At 31.8% G+C, this 20862-nt stretch overlaps 1 protein-coding gene across 1 annotated transcript in view; it reads left to right on the top strand.

Moving 5' to 3' along the window:
- LOC107450544 (solute carrier family 2, facilitated glucose transporter member 12) overlaps positions 1 to 20862 on the top strand; it is a 49154-nt gene that overhangs the window by 11409 nt on the left and 16883 nt on the right. Inside the window, exons 2-8 of the mRNA XM_043041244.2 lie at positions 3714 to 3797; positions 6007 to 6123; positions 10239 to 10429; positions 12208 to 12311; positions 16523 to 16631; positions 18278 to 18364; positions 20674 to 20760. Coding sequence (XP_042897178.1) covers positions 3714 to 3797; positions 6007 to 6123; positions 10239 to 10429; positions 12208 to 12311; positions 16523 to 16631; positions 18278 to 18364; positions 20674 to 20760 — 779 coding nt within the window. The remainder of the gene's footprint in view (positions 1 to 3713; positions 3798 to 6006; positions 6124 to 10238; positions 10430 to 12207; positions 12312 to 16522; positions 16632 to 18277; positions 18365 to 20673; positions 20761 to 20862) is intronic.

Here is a 20862-nt window from a genome sequence, read left to right on the forward strand (position 1 = left end):
GTCTTTTCATTTACAGGGTCATTTCGTCGACAGGGTCTTTTCATTTACAGGGTCATTTCGTCGACAGGGTCTTTTCCTTTACAGGGTCATTTCTTCGACAAGTTATTTCGTTGACAGGGTCATTTCGTCGACAGGATCATTTCGTCGACGTGATCATTTCTTCAACAGGATCATTTCGTCGACGTGGTCATTTCATCGACAGGGTCATTTGTTCGACAAAGTCATTTCGTCGATAGGGTCATTTAGTCGACAGTTGTAGAAAAGGTTATTTCGTACGCAAAGTCATGCGTAATTTTGAAACTAGTTTTATGATTTTTTACATTGGACGTCATGTCCTTGCACTTCTTTGTAATGTAGTACATTTGTATTAAAATTTTTTAAGCCTAGCCTGATGCAAAATCTTAATAGTATGCTGAAGTTGCCAGAAAAGAAGCATTTTATTTGAAAATTGCCTATTCCTCTATTCACATCACGTTGGAAAAACTTTTTTTATATTTTGTGTTGTAACTGCATTTTAGGCATTTAAGTTGTATATTACACATTTTACGCATTTAAGTTGTATATTACGCATTTTTTTTCTAGTCGTATTTAACACATTTATTTCTAAGATTAGTTTTTAATGTACATTATTATAGATTAGCATCGCAAAAGCAATTGCAATAACTATTGTGAATGATTCTTGATGTAAGGAGTGAATGAAAGATGAAATTAGTAAGGAAAGAAAGACAGTATATAATGAATCTGTGAGATAATGAAACCGCGTGGTCGATAGGTCATTTCATTAACAAGGTCTTTCAGTTAACAGGCCATTTCAGCTGCAAGAGTTCTCTGTCGATAAAAAAAACTATACTTATATAATGCTCCCTGCAATGAGTAATACGTATTAATACAGTTTAAAATCTTGTCAAAAAAAGAAAAGGAACAAACTTTTGCAATGATAACAATGGTTTGATTACAAAGAATTTAATCAGAGAAACACAAATCTTTTAGATAGTTAGCTAGTAAAATTACTTCTTGTTTTATCAAAAATTTGTATATTCCCCGTGTTTATATATTTATTTTTTCAAGCTCAGTTAATTTTTTTTCATATGCAAGTAATCATTTATTTTGTTACTATTGGCATATTAACAAAATTTTCTCACATAAAATTTCAATATTTATATATTTTCTCTTTAAAAAAATATCGATATAAGGAAAAACAAACTAAGATGTATGAGTGGCTATTACGAAGGTTGGTGAGCGAAGTGAGCAAGGGGTGGAACTTCCTAGTATTATAAAAATCTTGAAAAAAAAATGCATGTGGGAAAAAATAAGATGAAAATCCAATTTGGAAAACATATTGGGAAATATTGTAGATAAAAAAATTTGTTCTAACCCTCTTCCTCATGTCTTTGTCAACTATACTGATGAAGAGGGAAGTTTCTGACAATTCTTGTGAAATTTACTTTTGTAAAATTTAAATGAAATATTATTTGAAACAAAAAACTTGTTCTCACATTTCCAGTATATTTTATTTCTTATTTAATTAATTTATAGCGTTTTAATATTTAATAATTTAATATGTATTTTATTCTATATGCTCCCCAAACATTTATAAGTTCGTTTACCTTATAAAATAGACATCGTTAATTTCCTTTTTTTTAAAAAAAAAACAGAAAAACTCAAAATGACTCCACATCCTCGGTATGCGATGCAATCGAAATGGTCATGTAAAAAAGGTTCCAAAAGGGAGGAAACCTGTCGAATTGGATTTTATGATTTAAAACTAATTACAATATAACAAATAAATTGACTTTATCATTGAGGAGGGTTGTCCATATGCATCTGATTTTATTCTCATTAATGTTTAAGTAAAAATAAGTTTAGCAAACTTATTTTTTTCCCAAATATTAAAATGTTGTTCTTTTCGATTTGCCAGAGAATGAAAATTTATTTAAATTAATAAAATTTGTAATGAGAGTATATATTTTAAAGGCGAGCACTAAGGAAAGTCCTTTAAAAAGTGTAATCGGAACTGTTTTTAAACATCATGTTTGATAAGTTTACTGAAAAAGAAATGTTAATTTTTGTCACCAAAACGAAAAAAGTGGAAATGTAAATGTTGATAGAAGTTTATTGTAAAATTTTGTCCTTGTGGTTTTTGTTATGCGTGAAAATTTTTATAAATTTTTTTCTTATTTTTAGTCTACTGAACAAACTTAATATTTTGAATATGTATATGCATTTTTTTTCTTTTTTTTTCTACATTTTAGTTTTGAGTCTCCTGGCTTGTTCAGGCCGAAAATAATCAAAATTTTGATTAGCGATATATTCTGCTAATAGTGGTCAGAAAGCGTTTGAAAATCGTATTTTCATCTTGTACAGAAAATCAGTTAAAAATTTAAGCACTTAAACTAGTTAAAAAGTGGTCAAATTTTAATTGCAAGATTTTTCTTTTCTTTTTTGTTGAGTAATAGTTGTTTTTTCTTATGTTTAAATTCCAGGTTTGATTTTTTTTAATGTTCTCTTAAACAAAATGTGTCTAATTTAAATCCTGCAAATAAAAAGGAAATAATTCATCATTTATTTACTATTATTATTATTATAAAATTTTAATATTATTATTTAATTGGAATAATAATAGTATAATTTAATAATATATTAGAATTTAATAATTAATACTATTATTAAATTCACTATCCATAGAAAAAAAATATTTTGTGAAGAGCAAACACTAACACGCTTGCAACGTTACGCCTATGCTTCTAAAAATTTTTGACCGATGAGTAGCACTTTAAATATTGTAGGAGTCTACAACCGCCTCGATAAATACCTAAACATCATGTTTGCGTTCCTATAGTTGGTAATGTTCATGCTCGGTAATGTTCTGAAGATACTCCTTATCTATCCTGAAAACAAGAGTCGAGTTGTTACGATTTAGATATAGAAAAGTAGATTTTGATACATCAACCGTTCTCGATTAAACGCTATCTATCAATTAATTTAAAAAGCGAACTTCTTTTAGTGCAATTTAAACAATACACAGCAATAAAGATTTTTACATTGGTATATAAATTAAATAATAGCATTTTCCTAAATAATACTAAAATATTTAGATTAAATCTCTAAAATAGTTTCAGAATTACGCATGACTTTGTCGATGAAATGACAATGTCGACGAAATGACCCTGTCTATGAAATGACCCTGTCGACGTAATAACCTTGGCAAAGATATGACCCTGTCAATGAAATGACGCTGTCGACGGAATGACAATGTGGACGAAATGACCTTATCGACGAAATGACTCTGTCGAGGAAATGACCATGTGGACGAAATGACCTAGTCGATGAAATGGTCTGTCGATGAAATTGTCTGTCGATGAAGTGATTGTCGATGAAATGAACCAGACCCCTAATATTCTACACTTTACAATAATCATCCTGAAAATGTTGGTGAAAACCAGGGCTAAGGATAATAGAAGGGATTCTATTCTCTTTGAATTCTAATCTCTTTGAAGAGATTTAAGAAAGAAAATATTTATTTAAACTAAACATTTCTGGGAAATGAATTGTATTCAAAATTATTAGTTTAGAAATTATTTATAAGGACAACACTCATTGAACAAAAAAGAAGCTGCAATTAAGAAAAAATATTTTTTTAAACCAAAAACACAGATTGATGGACTAATAATTAATTATTATTGTCTTTTAATATTTTTCTTTTATTTCTATAGGTGCTGTTGAAAAAAACAACTCGTTAGTAGTGTTTTCTGCCGTCATCGCTTCTATTGGAGGAATTCTTTTTGGCTATGATATAGGCATGGATCATTTTGTTTCTATAGGATGCTTCAATGTAATTTGGCCGAAATCAACCTGTCCTCTAGTGAGGGGACACTAATCCATTCTGCACACATTTCAAAAGGATACCTCAAATATCCTGTAGTAGTACTTGTGTGCAAATAATATATATATTTTTTTGATACTTTGCTTTGGCCTCGTTTATTTGAAGCATTGAAGCACCCTGTACAATCTGCAAAAGAAAGAAAAAAGAAAAAAAAATATTAATCCGTAAAACCAAAAAAAAATAAATATATATATGTAATCTCTTCATCAGCTCTCACGATTATATCCTCTAAAAGGAGTGCTTTCTAATATTATATCAATAAAGCCAAAACAAAATATATCAATACAAAAGTGTGAGTGATTGTATTGTCGTTGTGAGTGATTGCAAATTGTCAACCTTATTAATTATAAACTTAAAATTGTCAAGTATAATATTATTACATTGCGCACATCCATTTTCGGGAGCATCCAAGCTAACTAACAAATTAAACGCACTTCAGTGTTGTATTAAGAATGTGCTATAAGAAATCACTTTATTTATGTCTCTGCTTTCATATTTTATAATCTTGCAATCTTATTACGAAAATATTTTAAATTACGCGTAAGTTCATTTTAATTCGCTCCTCACTATATAGATTTCCTTTCGTGTTTTGTTCTGTAATTTCTTTACATTTTATTTTCTGTGTTTTGCTTGATATGCTTTATTTCGTATTTATTTCTTACTTAATGTGCTCTATTTTCGTTTCAATCTTTTGAGTGCTCCTCACGTTATTGTATTGATATATTTTGCTTTGGCTTTATCGATACAATATTAGAAAGCACTCCTTTTGCGGATATAATCGTGTGAGCTGATGAAGAGATTATATCTTTTCTTTATTTTGTTTCACGGATTTTTTATAATATTTTTTGCTTAGATAAATAAAAAATATTTTTTTAAATACTTTTTGAAAAACAATTCTCTTGATATTATTTTTTTTTATTATTTTCCGTATTTTCTCAATATTTTAATATGTTTATGTGTCTAATTTCGTAACTTAATTAAATTAATAATTAGCATTAATTAATTAGAATATTATACATCGGCCCCAAGAACCGTTAAGATTGACACTTAGTTTGTGAAAATCTGATCATTAGAACGAAAGTTATTCAGGGTAATATCCTTTTTTTTTGCCGACTGTACATACTACACATAAAAAATCTATTCATACAATATGAATATGAGAGTGGATTGATTCTCAGTAGATCGGCCGGTGTGCGGTTGGGTTGCCACTTTGATCTGTCTGCGACGTTCTATCGTAAAGTGCTCGTGCGCATGTCTTCGAACTAACCATGTCTGTAATTGCAATGATTATCCACAGGGATCTGTTTTTATGCAAAATAAAGTCGTTTACTTAAAATAATTACTACAAGTTGAACAAATAATGTTAAAATTTTTAGAATTCCTTTCTTATGCAAAGTAAAGTTTTTTGATGTAAAATAGTTATTACAATCTGAATAAATAATGATAAAATTTTTAGAATCGTTTTCTTTGGAATCCTTTTCTTAGTTACTACAAGCTGAACAAATAAAAACGGCACTTAAAATCTTTACAATATTAATCTAACTTATATTTAATTTATAAACTTCATTGATGTTTCTCGAGCCTTTTTTTTTACTACATATTTATTTTGATATTTTCTACTAAACAATATTTTGAAAACAATTATATGTTGATTGCTTTCATGTTGCCCAAACAATTTGAAGCCTTTCAAAAATTGAATCCAAAAGTTTTTAAGAATCAATTTTTTTAAGAGTCAGGCTGGACATTTTCTTTATGTAAGTTATGTAAAAGATTTCAACTAAAAAAAAAGAAAAAAGAGCAATTGTCCAGAAAATGTAAAGAAATCACACTATTATTTTAACAGAAAATAAATTAAGAACTACTAAATCCTTCCTTAATGTAATTTTTCAAGTATTTTCTTATATTTTTATAAAATATTTCTGTAACTATGTGTTATTTTCTCACACGTGAAATGAAGGATATTTATTGTTTAAGATAACTCTAAAATTGAGTGAAAAAAAATATTCTGGTGTTGTAACAGAAAAGTATATTGCATAAGTAATGAATGTATATCAATATCTGCTGTTAAAGTGCCCTAATTTATATCGCCTAAGATCAGCCTAAAAATAGAATTCTTTTTTTAGGTATTATATCTGGAGCTCTACTGCAACTTAAAGAAACATTCACATTATCATATTTTGAACAAGAACTTGTAGTTTGTGGTGTTCTAATTGGAGCTTTTTGTGCTTCATTTTTTGGAGGTAAGATTATTGCTTTTTACTGTGTGAACGCGTCAAATCATTTTTATTGCACTATATTGCCTAAAGAAGTCCTTTTTAATTTCAATTAGAAAAACAATGATGTATAGAATGACACAATTTCTTAGAATTTTGTAACTTTTTGTACAACATATAATTTTTCTACTCTTAATATTTACTAATAACTTATTATATACATGTAAATATTATTGAAAAAACATTAAAAATTTATTTTGAATACATTTCTTAGTTATATACATTAGTTATTCTTTCTCAATCCACTGCTTTTGGGCAATATAGGTATATTCTGAGTTTTAGTCTTCCTAGTGTTACTGAGTATGTAAATCTTTTGTGAAACATTTTTAGAAAAAAAGTGACGATTTTAGATTTTGATGCTAACTAATTCTTCAACATGCAGAGATTAATATCTATTTTTATTAAGGCTATAATAACTTTAATTTGTTTGCAGCATTTTTAATTTTTTAAAATTGCATATTTTTGCTATTATTTAAAAAAACTTACGTTGGAGCTAAAAGAAAATTTTTAAATTACAGAACTCAAACTATAGATAATAGCTATTTTATAAATATTTCAAATATGATTAAGTTATCGTTTTTAGTTCTCTAGATTTCTCGTTTTACATAATTGAATTAAAAAAATTGATTTCGGAGAAAAAATGAACAAAACAAAATAAGAGACGAATGTTAGGTATTTTAAAAATTACAGTATTGAGAATAATTGAGTCAATTAAAAAATATTGGTTTTGAATCCCAGCGATACGAATTCAGGCTTGCAACGACCTCAGTGCTGACGTGAAATATCCTCAGTGGTAGACGGATCATGGGTCCCGTCAGGATAACCGTGAGAGGTTCTCGTGGTCTCCATGTAAAGCGGGTTAGTTCCATCAAAAAGTCCTCCGCGAAATTTCTCCCAATACTTGACCCAGGAGGACTAGGGTTCAAAATTACAAGGCTACGAAGTTGAACTCTAGCTGTCGTAAAACCAAATTTGGATCGGCTGCTTTACGACGGTTATAAAATAAGATAAATTTGTGTCCTCCCCCATATACTGCAATTTACCAACCTCCCTATTAATAGCTGGGACAAATTTCAGGGATCGTATATTAGACAAACTTCGACTTACTATGGAAAATATATAAACAATTTTCCCTCGACCAACGAACTTCTAATCAAAGGTTTTCTTCAACTAAAATCATTTAACGTTGCTCTACCAATTTCGATTTCTAGGAATCTCTCCATATTTTGAAAATTCTAATTATTTATTTAAGGATCTTTTTAGTACCCTTTCACTATGCATTCTAAGTCAGAAATATTTTGCTAGATAACTTCCTTACATCTGTTCACCTTTCCTTTTTATCATGTAACTATATCCTGTTTGATTAAACCACCTTCTTTTCAAATGTCATTTGGAATCCGTTTCTTGTCTAGAGAACCAAAACTATAAAATGTCCATTTCTGAGCTTGATTTGTGCGTTAGTTTAAATGAGATGATTGCTTTTAGTTTATTTTACAATCATTGTTGAACAGGGTTTACGACTACCAATAACAAGCTTAACCCCGTCCCGGGGACACTTCGAAAGTTCGAAATGAGCGCAACAGTTCAATTACATAAGCAAACATATTCAAAATTTTCAAATTAGATTTTTGACAAATAGGTAGAAAATTAAATATGAAATTCTGAAAACAGTGCTACTTAGAAATAAACTAAACAAACATTACAAAGAAAATAAGCAGTAACAATCAGAAGAGATATTGATGTCGCATCTTCAGTAGGGGTGCATAGTTAATAAAGGGAATCGATTTCACATGGAAAATATAGGATGTTCGTAACTCAGAATATAATTACAGCAGGCACAGCACTACTAAAGGTATCAAATTCCAGGAATTTTTTTTAAACAAAAAAGACATATATATATATATATAAACTCTAGAAACACAAGTGATTAANATATATAAAAACTCTAGGAACGCAAGTGATTAAAATTTTCAAAATGAGGAATCACATAGGGGCAGTGATTGACAAAGCATGAAATTAAGGCACAAAAAACATTTTAAGAGAAAATTCAAGTAAAAATCAAACCATAACAGCTAAATCAATAAGCCGTGATTTACGACTACCAATGTTCAACTCCGTAGCCTTGTAATTTTGAACCCAATCCAGAAGACCAGAGAACTCCTGGATCACGTACTGGGTGAAATTTGTCTTCGTGGAGGACTTCTTGATGGAACTAACCCGCATTTGCTTTTCACAGAGAGGAAAATCACGAAAAACTCCCACAGTGAGCCAGACGGCGAGGGGACTCTACTAACCGATGATCCGTCTACCACTGAGGATATTTGTGCGAACAGCTTGCTGTGGTTGGTGCGAACAGCTTGCGGAATTCCAATCAATCGGCCGTTGGCGGGAATTCAATCTCGGCTCATCTCATTGGGAGGCGAGCGCTCTATCTCCTGCGCCACTACGGCTCTAGGATGATTACGTGATAATATCTTGACAGCAATAGACAAGTTAGATGAAAGAAGCAGCAGTTTAATGAAATGTCCGAGATTGCTATTTTTTTAACTTTGCTATTTTTTTTAACAGAAAATAAATTAAGTATTTTTAATTTCTATTCTTAATCTAATTTAAGTGTTTTCATATGTTTTTATGAAATGTTTCTGTAGCATTTTCTTGCACGTGTATATTGTCCAAATCATGTTACGACCAAGAGTTTTTCCATAAATTGGTTCTTGAAGATCCTAATATTCAATGAGAAAACAAACCGTTTTATTTAAATAGAAAGAATATTCTATAAGTTGTACATCAACTGCTATCCACGTTATTGTAGCCATTTTTTGTTACCTTCTAACTGTAATTTACAGTGCCTGGCCACGCACGATAAGGTTCTATACAGCTTTATTGTTTTTATGCCACTGAAACCGGTTTACACTTGCTTACGTTCGTGTATCAATTGGTTAAATTATGCGATATATAATAGAAATTCGACGATAGGATAAATTGAACGATATATTATATAAATATAGAATATTTATTATATCAGGTATTATATTAGTATCTAATATATATAATTCTCTTACTTGGCTCCCAAATTTTGGCTGTATTTCTTTTCCGCCGGTGGCAACGTTTGCTTTGTTTTGTTTACGTTACTATTTCTCTTACACGGCGAATCGACCCATGATTGCCGCTAAAAATGTCACATGCCAAATCTAGCTGAGGTGGCTCAACATATAGCGCTTTTAAAAACGGAAACTGAAATAACCAGAGAGCATCAGCTGCGGCAATCTCATACTATTAAGCTAGGCAGAAGTGAGTAGTCTTTGCCGATAGATCTCTATTTTAGCATTTTGTCGAAAGCGCTTTTTTTCACAAATTGATATATTACGAATTTATTTGACGATTTTTGATTTTTCTCACGAATTATACTATAGCACATTTCTAATAGGTTTAATGAATTACATGCCATTTATTTGAATTCAAATTTATTTTAATGACTTAGTATTTACTAAAAAGATGTAATTTTTTTAAAAAAAAAAGTTTTTACAGAAAAGTTTTTATAAAAGTTGAATGATTGTTTTGAATTCTTAGAATTTTGTGCATTTGCAATGTACCTAAGTTAGTAGCAAGCGAAGCGAGCTTGATTTGCGAAGCAAACCATATAAGATTGCGTAGCAATTTTCGGAGGTTGGCGAGCGTTAGCGAGCAGGGAGCGCAGCATACTAGTATTATAATATTTGGGCCAAATTATTAGACGCACTGTAGTCTTTTAATAATGACATGTTTTGCGCGAGTTTATATGCGATACTTTTCTATTTAAATGTACATGTAATGGGCTTTTATTCGGAACAATTTTTATATACTTCCTATTTGTATTTATTTTTAACGTATTTCATTACAATGCTAACCAACTGATACACGAACTTAAATAAGTGCAAACCGGTTTCAGCCGCATAAAAAGCTTTAAAAGCAATAAAGCTTTATAGTATCTCCTGATAATTAAGATTTTACATAGAATCTTATAGTGTGTCTAATAATTTGACAAGGGATTATTTATAATTTTTATTCAATTCAATTGAAGATAAATTGTTTGTTATCTTTAGGAAATGTTGTGGACAGTTTTGGTAGAAAAGCAGGCATCATAATATCATGTGGATTCTTCATCACAGGATCTGTCATCCTTTTCTTAAGTATCAATTTTATTATGCTTATCATTGGTAGAGTCATCGTAGGAATAGCAATTTCATTATCAGTAACAGCTGAATGTACATACATTTCAGAGATATCTCCACCTGTAAGTATTCCATACATTTCCTCCATTGGTGAAACTACACTTTGTTCTCTACAAGATTATTAGACGAGATCTTAATTATCAGGTGATATAATACAGTTTTATTGTTTTTAAGCTACTGAAACCGGTTTACCCTTGTTTTATGTTCGTGTATCAATTGGTTAACATTGCAATGCAATACGTTAAAAATAAATACAGAAAGGAAGTATACAAAAAATCTCCCGAATAAAAACCCATTACATGTATGTTTAAATATAAAAGTACTGCGTATAAATTCGTGCAAAACATGTCATTATTGAAAAACTACAGCGCGTCTATTAATTTGATCTAATTATTACAATATAATAATATAATACCTGGTATAATAAATATTTTATACAGGGTGTTTATAAAGTCCCGGACCCATTCTGATGTTTAATAACTCATAATATAATAAAGATAGATAAAAATTAATAACATAAATGGTTAGATAGACTCAAAAAGTTTTATGACCCTTGTCAATGAACTTCCACGTGTGCCCCCTTCCTCGCACGGAGAATATCAAGTCGATAGTCAATTTCACGCCAGGTAGCGGCAAGCATGTCGGCATCCACAGAGGCTATTGCGGTTGTAATTCTGGCTTTTAGGTCATCAATGTTCGACACGATCCTCCTGAAAACATTGTCCTTTATAAATCCCTAAAGAAAAAAGTCCAGCGGCGTTATATTGGGTGATCTGGGTGGCCAAGGAATTGGACCTCCTCGCCCAATCCATCTTCCTGGAAAATGGTCATTCAAAGAACTACGAACGATGATACCCCAATGAGGAGGTGCACCATCTTGTTGCAAAAAGACATGTGGCTGAAGCTCTTCTAGTTGCGGAAATACGAAGTTTTCGTTCGTAGTTCTTCACACGAGGAAGTTCATTGACAAGGGTCATGAAACTTTTTGAGTCTATCTAACCATTTATGTTATTACTTTTAATCTATCTTTATTATTTTATGAGTTATTAAACATCAAAATGGGTCCGGGACTTTATAAACAGCCTGTATTCATATAATCTATCGTCTAATTTATCCAATCATCGAATTTATATTATATATCGTCTCATTTCACCAATTGATACACTAATGTAAACAAATGTAAACCGGTTTCGGTCGCGTCAAAACAATAAAGCTGTATAGTATCACATGATAATTAAGATTTTACATGGAATCTAATAGTGAGTCTAATAATTTGGGCAGGGACTTTACATTTATACAATTAAAAACAAATTACCATTTAGCAATTGTAATACACACGCATGAACGTGCGTAACATTCGTTGGAGACAGAAGGTATGAAACAGAGGTTGCAAAATAAACAACAACAAAAATGAGTTAATCGGGGGTATGATCCTCTCTTACTGATATACAGGTCTTGCAGCGTGATTTCATATTTGAAATAAGGCAGTTCATCATTTCCTGTGGCTATTGTTCTGTGGCAGTTTTATGCCTTTCTACTGCAACGAGTGCTACGCACGATCATGCGTGTGTTTTACAATTGTTAAATGTTTATTTATTATGTATTTTATTAATGTATGTACACATCAAACTTCATTAAAATCAGTCCAGTAGTTCTAGAGATAATCGACCAAGCCTGCTTATCAGTGTCGTTTAAACATTATATTCTTTCGTTAAACATGATATTCTTTCGAGTTTTATTAATATAAATATTTTTGCTCACTTTTAACTGATTGGTGTGAAATAAAAGGACTATTGATGTTTTTTGATGTATTTATTAACTACAATTGAATTTTTTGTAGAGTTGCCGAGGCATGATGGTATCTTTTAACGAAGTGGGCATAACAACTGGATTTCTAATAGCATATCTTATGAATTATATATTTATTTCCATGAAAAATGGTTGGTAAGAAAGTCAAATTAATGTTTAAACGAATCTTTTTATATTTATATATTTTCTATACACGAATCCGCATTTTACAACCGAGTTTTTTTTTCTCCGGGAAATATGTTGGGAAAATTGTATCTTTAACTGTTTTCTTGTTGAAAGCTCGGTATATCATTCTGATGGCATGTCANTTTCAGCATCAATTCAGAGGGCGCTGCGCGCGCCACGCACGCGCGATGGCTCTGAAACTTTATTAATTTGCATAATATCCTATAATTGACATTTGCTGCGAATTTCATTTGATTCTGATGATTCCTTCATGGTGTTGCATTTTCTACAAACAGCAGTTTAGAATTTAATTGTGCATCGAATAATTTGGCCAGGGTCTGTATATTGTATATCAAATTTATTTAGAGTACAAAATTTTATTGATAACATTTGCCTCTCTTTCTATTCTCCAAGTTGTTTCCCTATTTCTAGTAAAAAATGAACAAGACAGTGAAATAAAGGAACATAATCAGTATTTCAATTGACCATTAATTCCAAAATTCAATGAATGGCTTTTAAAATTGACAGCTCAATCGATTATTGATTCGACGCTCAAGAAATATGTAATACAAAGAAGATTTTAAGCTTGTTTCTGTGAAATCCCAAATCAAAACATTTTGATGGCTTATGTTGGTTTCAGTGTGATTCAAGATGGTCCAACGTCATTTGATGGTCACCATCATCTAATTTTTTCCATTATGCGTTCATGGTTTTTGATATGCCATCAAACTTCCATAATTCCATGATGGAAAATGCTTCTTTAATATTATGATGGTTAACCATCAAGAGAAGTATGATTCTCATGGACCAAAAATTCATGATGGTTCATTTTGGTTCCAGCTATACATTTTCATGATGGTTTAATGGGAATTCTTGTTTATTCTCTGGAATATACCATCAAAACAATTTCTTTATGTTGACCCATCATAAATCAGTAACAATTACTACATTGGGATGATGGTTTCTCGAATTCTTTCCAACATTGGATTTCTAAGAAACTATGATGAAAATTTGGTTTAACGTGAGGGTTTAACATGTACAAACCACCAAAACAAGTTACCATTCTTATGTTGGTCCATCATAAATCAGTACGAATTACTACATTAGGGTGATGGTTGCCATCATCCTAACATTAGGGGGATGTATGTTGGTTACCATCAGAAATATAATGGCTCATGTTGGAAATATTGATGATAACCATCAAGATTATGCTGGTCCATCAATGGAAAACCATCGAAATTTTTGACTTGGAATGGCTTACCATTCAATGTTTTTGAAAACTTAATAACAGAGTCCAACGCAATGATAAGTTTTGCCATTTTAGTCCCAATTATGTTATAGTTATTGATGTTTTTAGGATCGAGTCATTAAATAAATCCATTACCGTTTAATGAATGATAGAGGACAGTTGCTTTAAAAATGGATATCAATTATGGATTCAAGAAATATGTCATTCATGGAAGGCTGTGTTTCTTATCATTTTACAGTTATCTGTGCAATATTTAACATTGAAAGTACTTGAAGAATTAAAACACATTCATATTTATGATCAGTTTAGTCAAAAACGTCTTTCTAGGTTTTATCTAAAGGGAAAAGAACCAAACGAAAAAAATTTTGTGAAAGTCTTTTAAGATATCCGAATGCTATACGAGACAAATCAAAAATTATTAGGAGAAATTTCTTATTGTTTACATTTACGACTGTCATATTGAATGGTGCTATCATTGTTTTTTTGAATGCGACTATTTCTCACTTTTCTCAAGCTGCAAAAACAACAAGGCCTATCAACAATTTCATCAGTAAAATCTGTCAAAGATTGACCTAACCACAATTTAACATCCTAATACGTGGCTCAATTGTCTTAGAATATTTTATTACCGTCGTTGAACAGCGGACCCAATTTTATGGGTTTACGACAGCTAATGTTCAATTCCGAATCCTTGTAATTTTGAACCCAATTCAGAAGACAAGGGAACTCCTGTATCAAGCATTAGGAGAAATTTGTCTAGGTTAAGGACTTTTTGATGAAACTAACCCGCATTTGCGTTACATGGAGAGGAAGACCTCGAGAACCTCCCGCGGTGAGCCTGACGGCAAAGGGACTCTAACCCATGATCAGTCTACCACCGAGGATATTTTCACGTCAGCACTGTGGTCGGTGCAAGTCGTATCGTTCGGCCAGCCATAACTGGGATTCGAACCCGGTTCACCTCATTGGAAGACGAACGCTCTATACCCTGTGTTATCGCGACTGAATAATGTGTAACAAATATAGATGTCTCAAGAGATATGCGTAGATAAAGAAATCAAACATAATACTACTGGACGCTAAATCTGAAAGGGAAATCCCCATTGAGGAAACTTTGCATATAATTTATTGGAAAAAAGGTAAACTTGTCAAACTTCAAAAATCATTTTTTACTGCGTTAGATTATTATTTTTTATTTTGCGTAAACTTTTATTTCTCATCTAAGCAACTTATTCTAAGGTGTGATTACTTAAAAAAGTCTCTAAAATAACAAAACTACAAAGGTCTCTAAAATTTATGATTTCAGGAGAAAAATGAACTCGAGTTTGAGAACTATTTTTGTTCTTAAGTAAAAATCTGACATTGTGGGAAAAAATCTTGCATTCCGAACTTCATTTGCATAAAAATTTTAAAAAAAGAGGAGTAAAAACTCGTGGTTTATCGGTAAAACTTCAAGATGAGAAATCAAAAATTATTAAGACCCTAGATTTTAGGAAAGAAAGCTTTGTAGAGTTAATTTATGGTTTTACGGGGAGTAGATATATTTGATATATATTACACAAAAGAGAATTTCTATTAATTATTCTCTCCATTAATCGACATTATTTCCTAATTTTCTCTACTTTTCAGACATACCATCAAAAACCAGAAAACAATTTTGTTTCCAGGTAAAACTTTTTGGTGTTCAGAATGCTGATTCGTGTTTAGAATTTCTAAAAAATAATAATTTTTCCAGCAATTTTTATTTTATTTGCTAGACTTGTTTGTTTCAACTTGGATCTAATAATCGCTTAGAACTGTTTGAAAATATTTTCGAAACCCCTCATTTCTTAATTACATTTTGCCGGATAGTTTTTTTTTATTTGCTTAAATATCGATTGGTGATCCCAAATACATTTTATCTTCATTTTTTACGAAGATAGTAAAAATACGTATGAAAAGTGGTCGTTTCGGAACACCCAGTCTATAGTATGCATGCATTGATAGTAAAAAGCACTCAAAAATTTCATTGTAAACATGGTGTTCTATAAAGAGTTTTTATGGTGATTAACTCCTTAAAGATGGTGTTTATTAAGGACAGCCTTTAATATGCAGTTTCAGAATCCTTACCAAAAATGAAAAGGTTAGGAATCACAAACTAAAATATAAGTGAAGAAATAACAAAAACGTTATAAAATCTGTCAACTTACAGTTGAGTTATGCGAAAGTAAAAACAGATGATGAATTGTGATTCTAATAATGGTCTTTACTTCCTCCCACAAGTCTTTTATTATACATTTTATAACCGACGTTGAACAGCCCTATGTTTTGGGTTTACGACTCCTAATGTTCCAACTCCATAGCCTTGTCACTTTGAGCCCAATCCAGAAGACAAGGGAACTCCTGGATCGAGTATTGAAATTTACCTTCGTGGAGGACTTTTTGAAGGGATTAACCCGTATTTGCGTTACATGGAGAGATAGACACGAGAACCTCCCACAGATAGTATGACGGCAAAGGGACTCTAACCCATGATCTGTCTACCACTGAGGATATTTCACGTCAGCACTGTGGTTGGTGCAAGCCGAATGCGGATTTGTACCGACCAGCCATCGCTGGAAATCGAACCCGATTCACCTCATTGGGAGGTGAATCGGGTCTCCATCTCCTATTCGCTACGGGGGTTCTATCTCCTACGGGGGCTCCATCCGCAGATCTATCGCGGCTCCATCAAACCTGTCCTGTCTAATTCTCGATATCTCAGATTTTGTTTTTCCTCCATCAATTTGGGAACATCATTTTTAATAAGACTTTATGGAAAGCTTTGTATATGTTTTTATCCATCACACGCATTTTTTATTGATTATTTTTTTTGGATATAAATTCTGACTTTCACGGATGTCAAATGAAGATTCTTTATTTTATGTGTAGCTAAATGATCTTTTCTTTTTAGGAAATGGATGTTTGGGGTAGCTATTTTACCAGCAATATTGCAAGGAATTGGTGTAGCATTTATGCCCAGCAGCCATCATTATTTGATTGCAAAAGGGCAAATACAAAAAGTGAGTATTATATTTAATCTTGGGAATCCATGTTTATCCGAAAGAATATTTTAAATTCCATTCAATTTTTGAAGGTCAACAGAAAATAATCCAGTTTTCTTTTTTCTTTTCAGTGAGACCTTTTAATTTTTCTCCATTCAATTATTCATATTAATACAACTTTTATTTCATTTCTCTCTTCATTTCCCACCCCTAGTGTATATTTTTCTGAAACTTTTTTACAAGGATATGTATATATACACAATCAAAAAGGAAAAGAGCTAAGCAATATAAATAAAAATGTGAAAATGCAAGCAAAAAGAAATAAGCATTTTAATCAATATTAAAAATGAGAGTCACCCTACCGTACTTTTTTGCTCACAATTTTCATCGAAAATTATTTTTCTATGGTTATTGCTACATGGTTATGAAAGGCATTTTTATCGAATCACGCATTGAGCCTTATTTGCGCCGATACGATCATCGTGTATACATGTGACAGCTGGGCGAATGGACTACAAGGCAAACGGCCACCGGTAAGATTACCTTTGAGGTAGACTGGCCTGGTGGCCGAGTGGCTAGCGTACCTGACCGATGGCTGCGAGTTCGAATCCAGCTCAGAGCAAGGGTGTTTCTCTCGGTGTGCTGCCCTTTGTTGTGTGTGATATGTGAATGTAGCCTGCTCTATGGACGGGTATCTGTGGCGTGGATAATATTGCTCGTCTCCATGACACAAGGTGCTCACCAGACAATGCAAAATGAGCAACACTTCCGTCACTTTTCAAAGCGCCCCGTGTAGTAAAATGGTGACTGATGCACGTTAAATCTGTCGAGTCTCAAAGTTCTGATAACAAATCAATACCTCTGAGGGTCCAGGAGTTTCCTTGTCTTTTGGATTCAGTTCTAAATTACAAGGCTACGGTGTTGAACATTAGTAGTCGTAAACCCAAAATTGGGTCGACTGATCAACAACGAATATAAAAAAAAGGATGACTCAGGGGATAGAACGTTCGCCTTCCAATGAGGTGAACCGGGTTCGAATCCCAGCGATGGCTGATCGATGTGAATTCCACATCCGGGTTGCAACGACCACAGTGCTGACGTGAAATATCCTCAGAGGTAGACGGATCATGCGTTAGAGTCCCTTTGCCGTGAGACTAACCGTGGGAGGTTCTCATGGTCTTTCCTCGATGTAACGCAAATGCGGGTTAGTTCCATCAAAAAAAGCCCTCCACGAAGGCAAATTTCTCCCAATACTTGATCCAGGAGTTTCCTTGTCTTCTGGATTGGGTTCAAAATGACAAGGTTACGGAATTGAACATTAGTAGTTGTTAGCCCAAAAAATTGCGTTGGCTGCTCAACGACGGTTATAAAATAAAATATCTGAAGTATAAAATAGATTTAACATTTGGTATGAATTATTAGGAAAGAATATATTTCATAGTATGCGTAGAGCCGTGCGCAGACATTCTTATAAGGTTTGGTCACCATGTGTATTACTTTCAAACATGATTTGAAATAATAATACTGTTTTCATTATGTTTTCATAGTCACAACATTTATTTTCGATTTTACCTAGAAAGAAGAATTCTAGGGATTGACCATTAATATTTAACAATTAACGAAACAAATAAGCAGAATTGTGTGAAAGAATTCTATCTTTGCAGGCACGTGAAGTTCTGATTCATTTGAGAAAATCTGAGAACGTGGAAGAAGAGATGGAAGCCATTCTTAAATCCATGAGCGAACAAAAGGTAAAACTTTTACTCTTTATATTAACAACTAACTTAAAGACCATTCATAAAATCTTAAGAAAAAAAAAATCTTTACAAAATTGTAGGTTTTTCGATAAAATTCTTTCTTCAATTTAAAAAATTTTAAAACTTGTGTCTTGAATCAAAATGTGATTCTTTTTATTAGCTTTAAAATGAAAACCCCCGAAATTTTATTTCGAGGTTTAGTGAACTTTAGTGAACTTAAGTTATAATGAAGGTGCAGTGAACCGTGGAACAGTGAACTTAATACCCTAGCTCGAAAAATGCCAGACAAAATACATGTCATGTTTTGAATACATATAATGAGCTGAAGCACTCATATTTTAACACGCTCTTTAGTGACTATCACGTCCCGCAGTGGACTGATCTTTAAGACACGGTTCCCAGCATTCACCGATCAGTCTGCGTAGGGACCGAGGGTGTGCGGTATTGGTCCTCGTTAAACTGTTCTACCGTAAAGTGCTCGACTTTGCGTGCAGGTCGTCGGGCTACCGAAGCAGGGGTGCCATCCCCTCTGCAGAGGATCAAAAATGTGATGGCATGTCTTCGGATCATCCTCAGGGATGTTTCCCAGACCGTCGCCAATAGCCCATTGTGCAGCTCTAGTGCGATGTAAATGAACTACAACAACAACAACAATAGTGACTATCACGCGGCGGCAAACGTGTTGTGCATAAATCCAAGAAAAAGTTTAAAGGTCAAAGCCCGGCATATTGGCGTCAAAATTTTAAATGGCATTGAATCGGTATTTGTTTAAATATTTACTGTTACTGTAGCTGTAATTTTTTTCCAAAGATGTATACTATTAATTGTATAATATAAGGATTTGTCTATTTTTTAATGAATTTTTAACAAGGAACAATTCTAGAAAATAAGCGACAAATTCTGAGTTAGTGGGGCCCTTCACGCATTTTTTTTAGTTCACTTTTAGATTTTTGTCTAAAATATTTATTTATAGTTGATTTATTTATGTATTCAATTCTTACGAACAATTTTCTATTTATTATAAAAAAAATTCTCGAAATTTTGGATTATCGGCTCTGCAGTTTAGGATTGAAATAATTATTTCCTTTCAATAAATACTTTTCTCTCACACAAAAATCTGGTCATAAAACTAAATTAAAGAAATATTTCAAATTTTTATTTAGATTAGAAATGAATGCTGAGATAGTTCTGCGAAAAGATTGTTGTTATTATAGTCAGATTAGAAATTTTATTATTTCTGGTAGACCACATGTTTCTTCACCTCTTAAGAGGACTCCATACCTCTTTTTTCTTCATTACTAATTTAAAGTGAGTTCAGATAGACCTAGAGCATAGTTGCCAACTCTGCCATAAATATTCTCCTGGTTTTCGTACATTTTTAGAAAATTTCTTAAAATTTTGTCAGTGTCATAAAAAATCTCTATTGAAATAGCATTTTTGCACAGATTATTGCTTGCTGGAATACTTAAATACATGATGAAGAGAGCCTTATTTATAGAAATCAGTTCTTTGTTTGTTCTAAAATGTTCTTTTTCCCTTTTTAAATTAATTAAAAAGTCTTAACTATATTTAAAGAATTAAATGCCTATTACTATTCAAAACTATGAGTAAACATAATACATTTTGAAATTCATTTGAAGTCAATCATAAATGAAAAATATTGCAGTTTTCTATTTTGATGACTATAAAAATCCCCAAAATTCCCCATATGTAAAATATAGTACATTTCTCATGAAATATGTACTATTTCGCAAAATCTATTATTCCTATTCATGTTGGCAGCTGTACTAGAGTAAGCCATGAAATTTGAGAAACTGAAAAGAAAATTTTAAAATATACAAATGAAAATAAAATTTGATAATTTAAAAATCCCCCAAATTTCCCATATGTAAAATATTTAGCACATTTCTCATGAAATATGTACTATTTCGTAAAATCTATTATTCCTATCCATGTTGGCAGCTGTACTAGAGTAAACCATGAAATTTGAGATACTGAAAAGAATGTTTTAAAATATACAAATGAAAATAAATTTTGATAATTTAAAAATCCCCAAAATTTCCCATATGTAAAATATTTAGTACATTTCTCATGAAATATGTACTATTTCGAAAAATCTATTATTCCTATCCATGTTGGCAGCTATACTAGAGTAAGCCATGAAATTTGAGATACTGAAAAGAAAATTTTAAAATATACAAATGAAAATAATTTGTGATAATTTAGGCTCTTTTAATAATTTGTTTGCATTCTTCTTTTAAATTAATAATAAAGGAGACTCATAATGTTTTTTTCTTATTTAGAGTTTCACATATAAAGATCTCTTCAGATCTGCATTTAATATGAGAAGTAGAATGTTTCTTGGCATGACACTAGTCTTTCTTCAACAGGTAATGTCTCTTTTTATGACAGGGTTTTAAATAAACAAGACAATCACATTCATTCTACGATAGAAAATACTAGAGAGAAGCAATTTTTAATTTGTACCGACA

This window comes from Parasteatoda tepidariorum, chromosome 7 (assembly GCF_043381705.1).
Source record: "Parasteatoda tepidariorum isolate YZ-2023 chromosome 7, CAS_Ptep_4.0, whole genome shotgun sequence".
NCBI classification, from domain to species: Eukaryota; Metazoa; Arthropoda; class Arachnida; order Araneae; family Theridiidae; genus Parasteatoda; species Parasteatoda tepidariorum.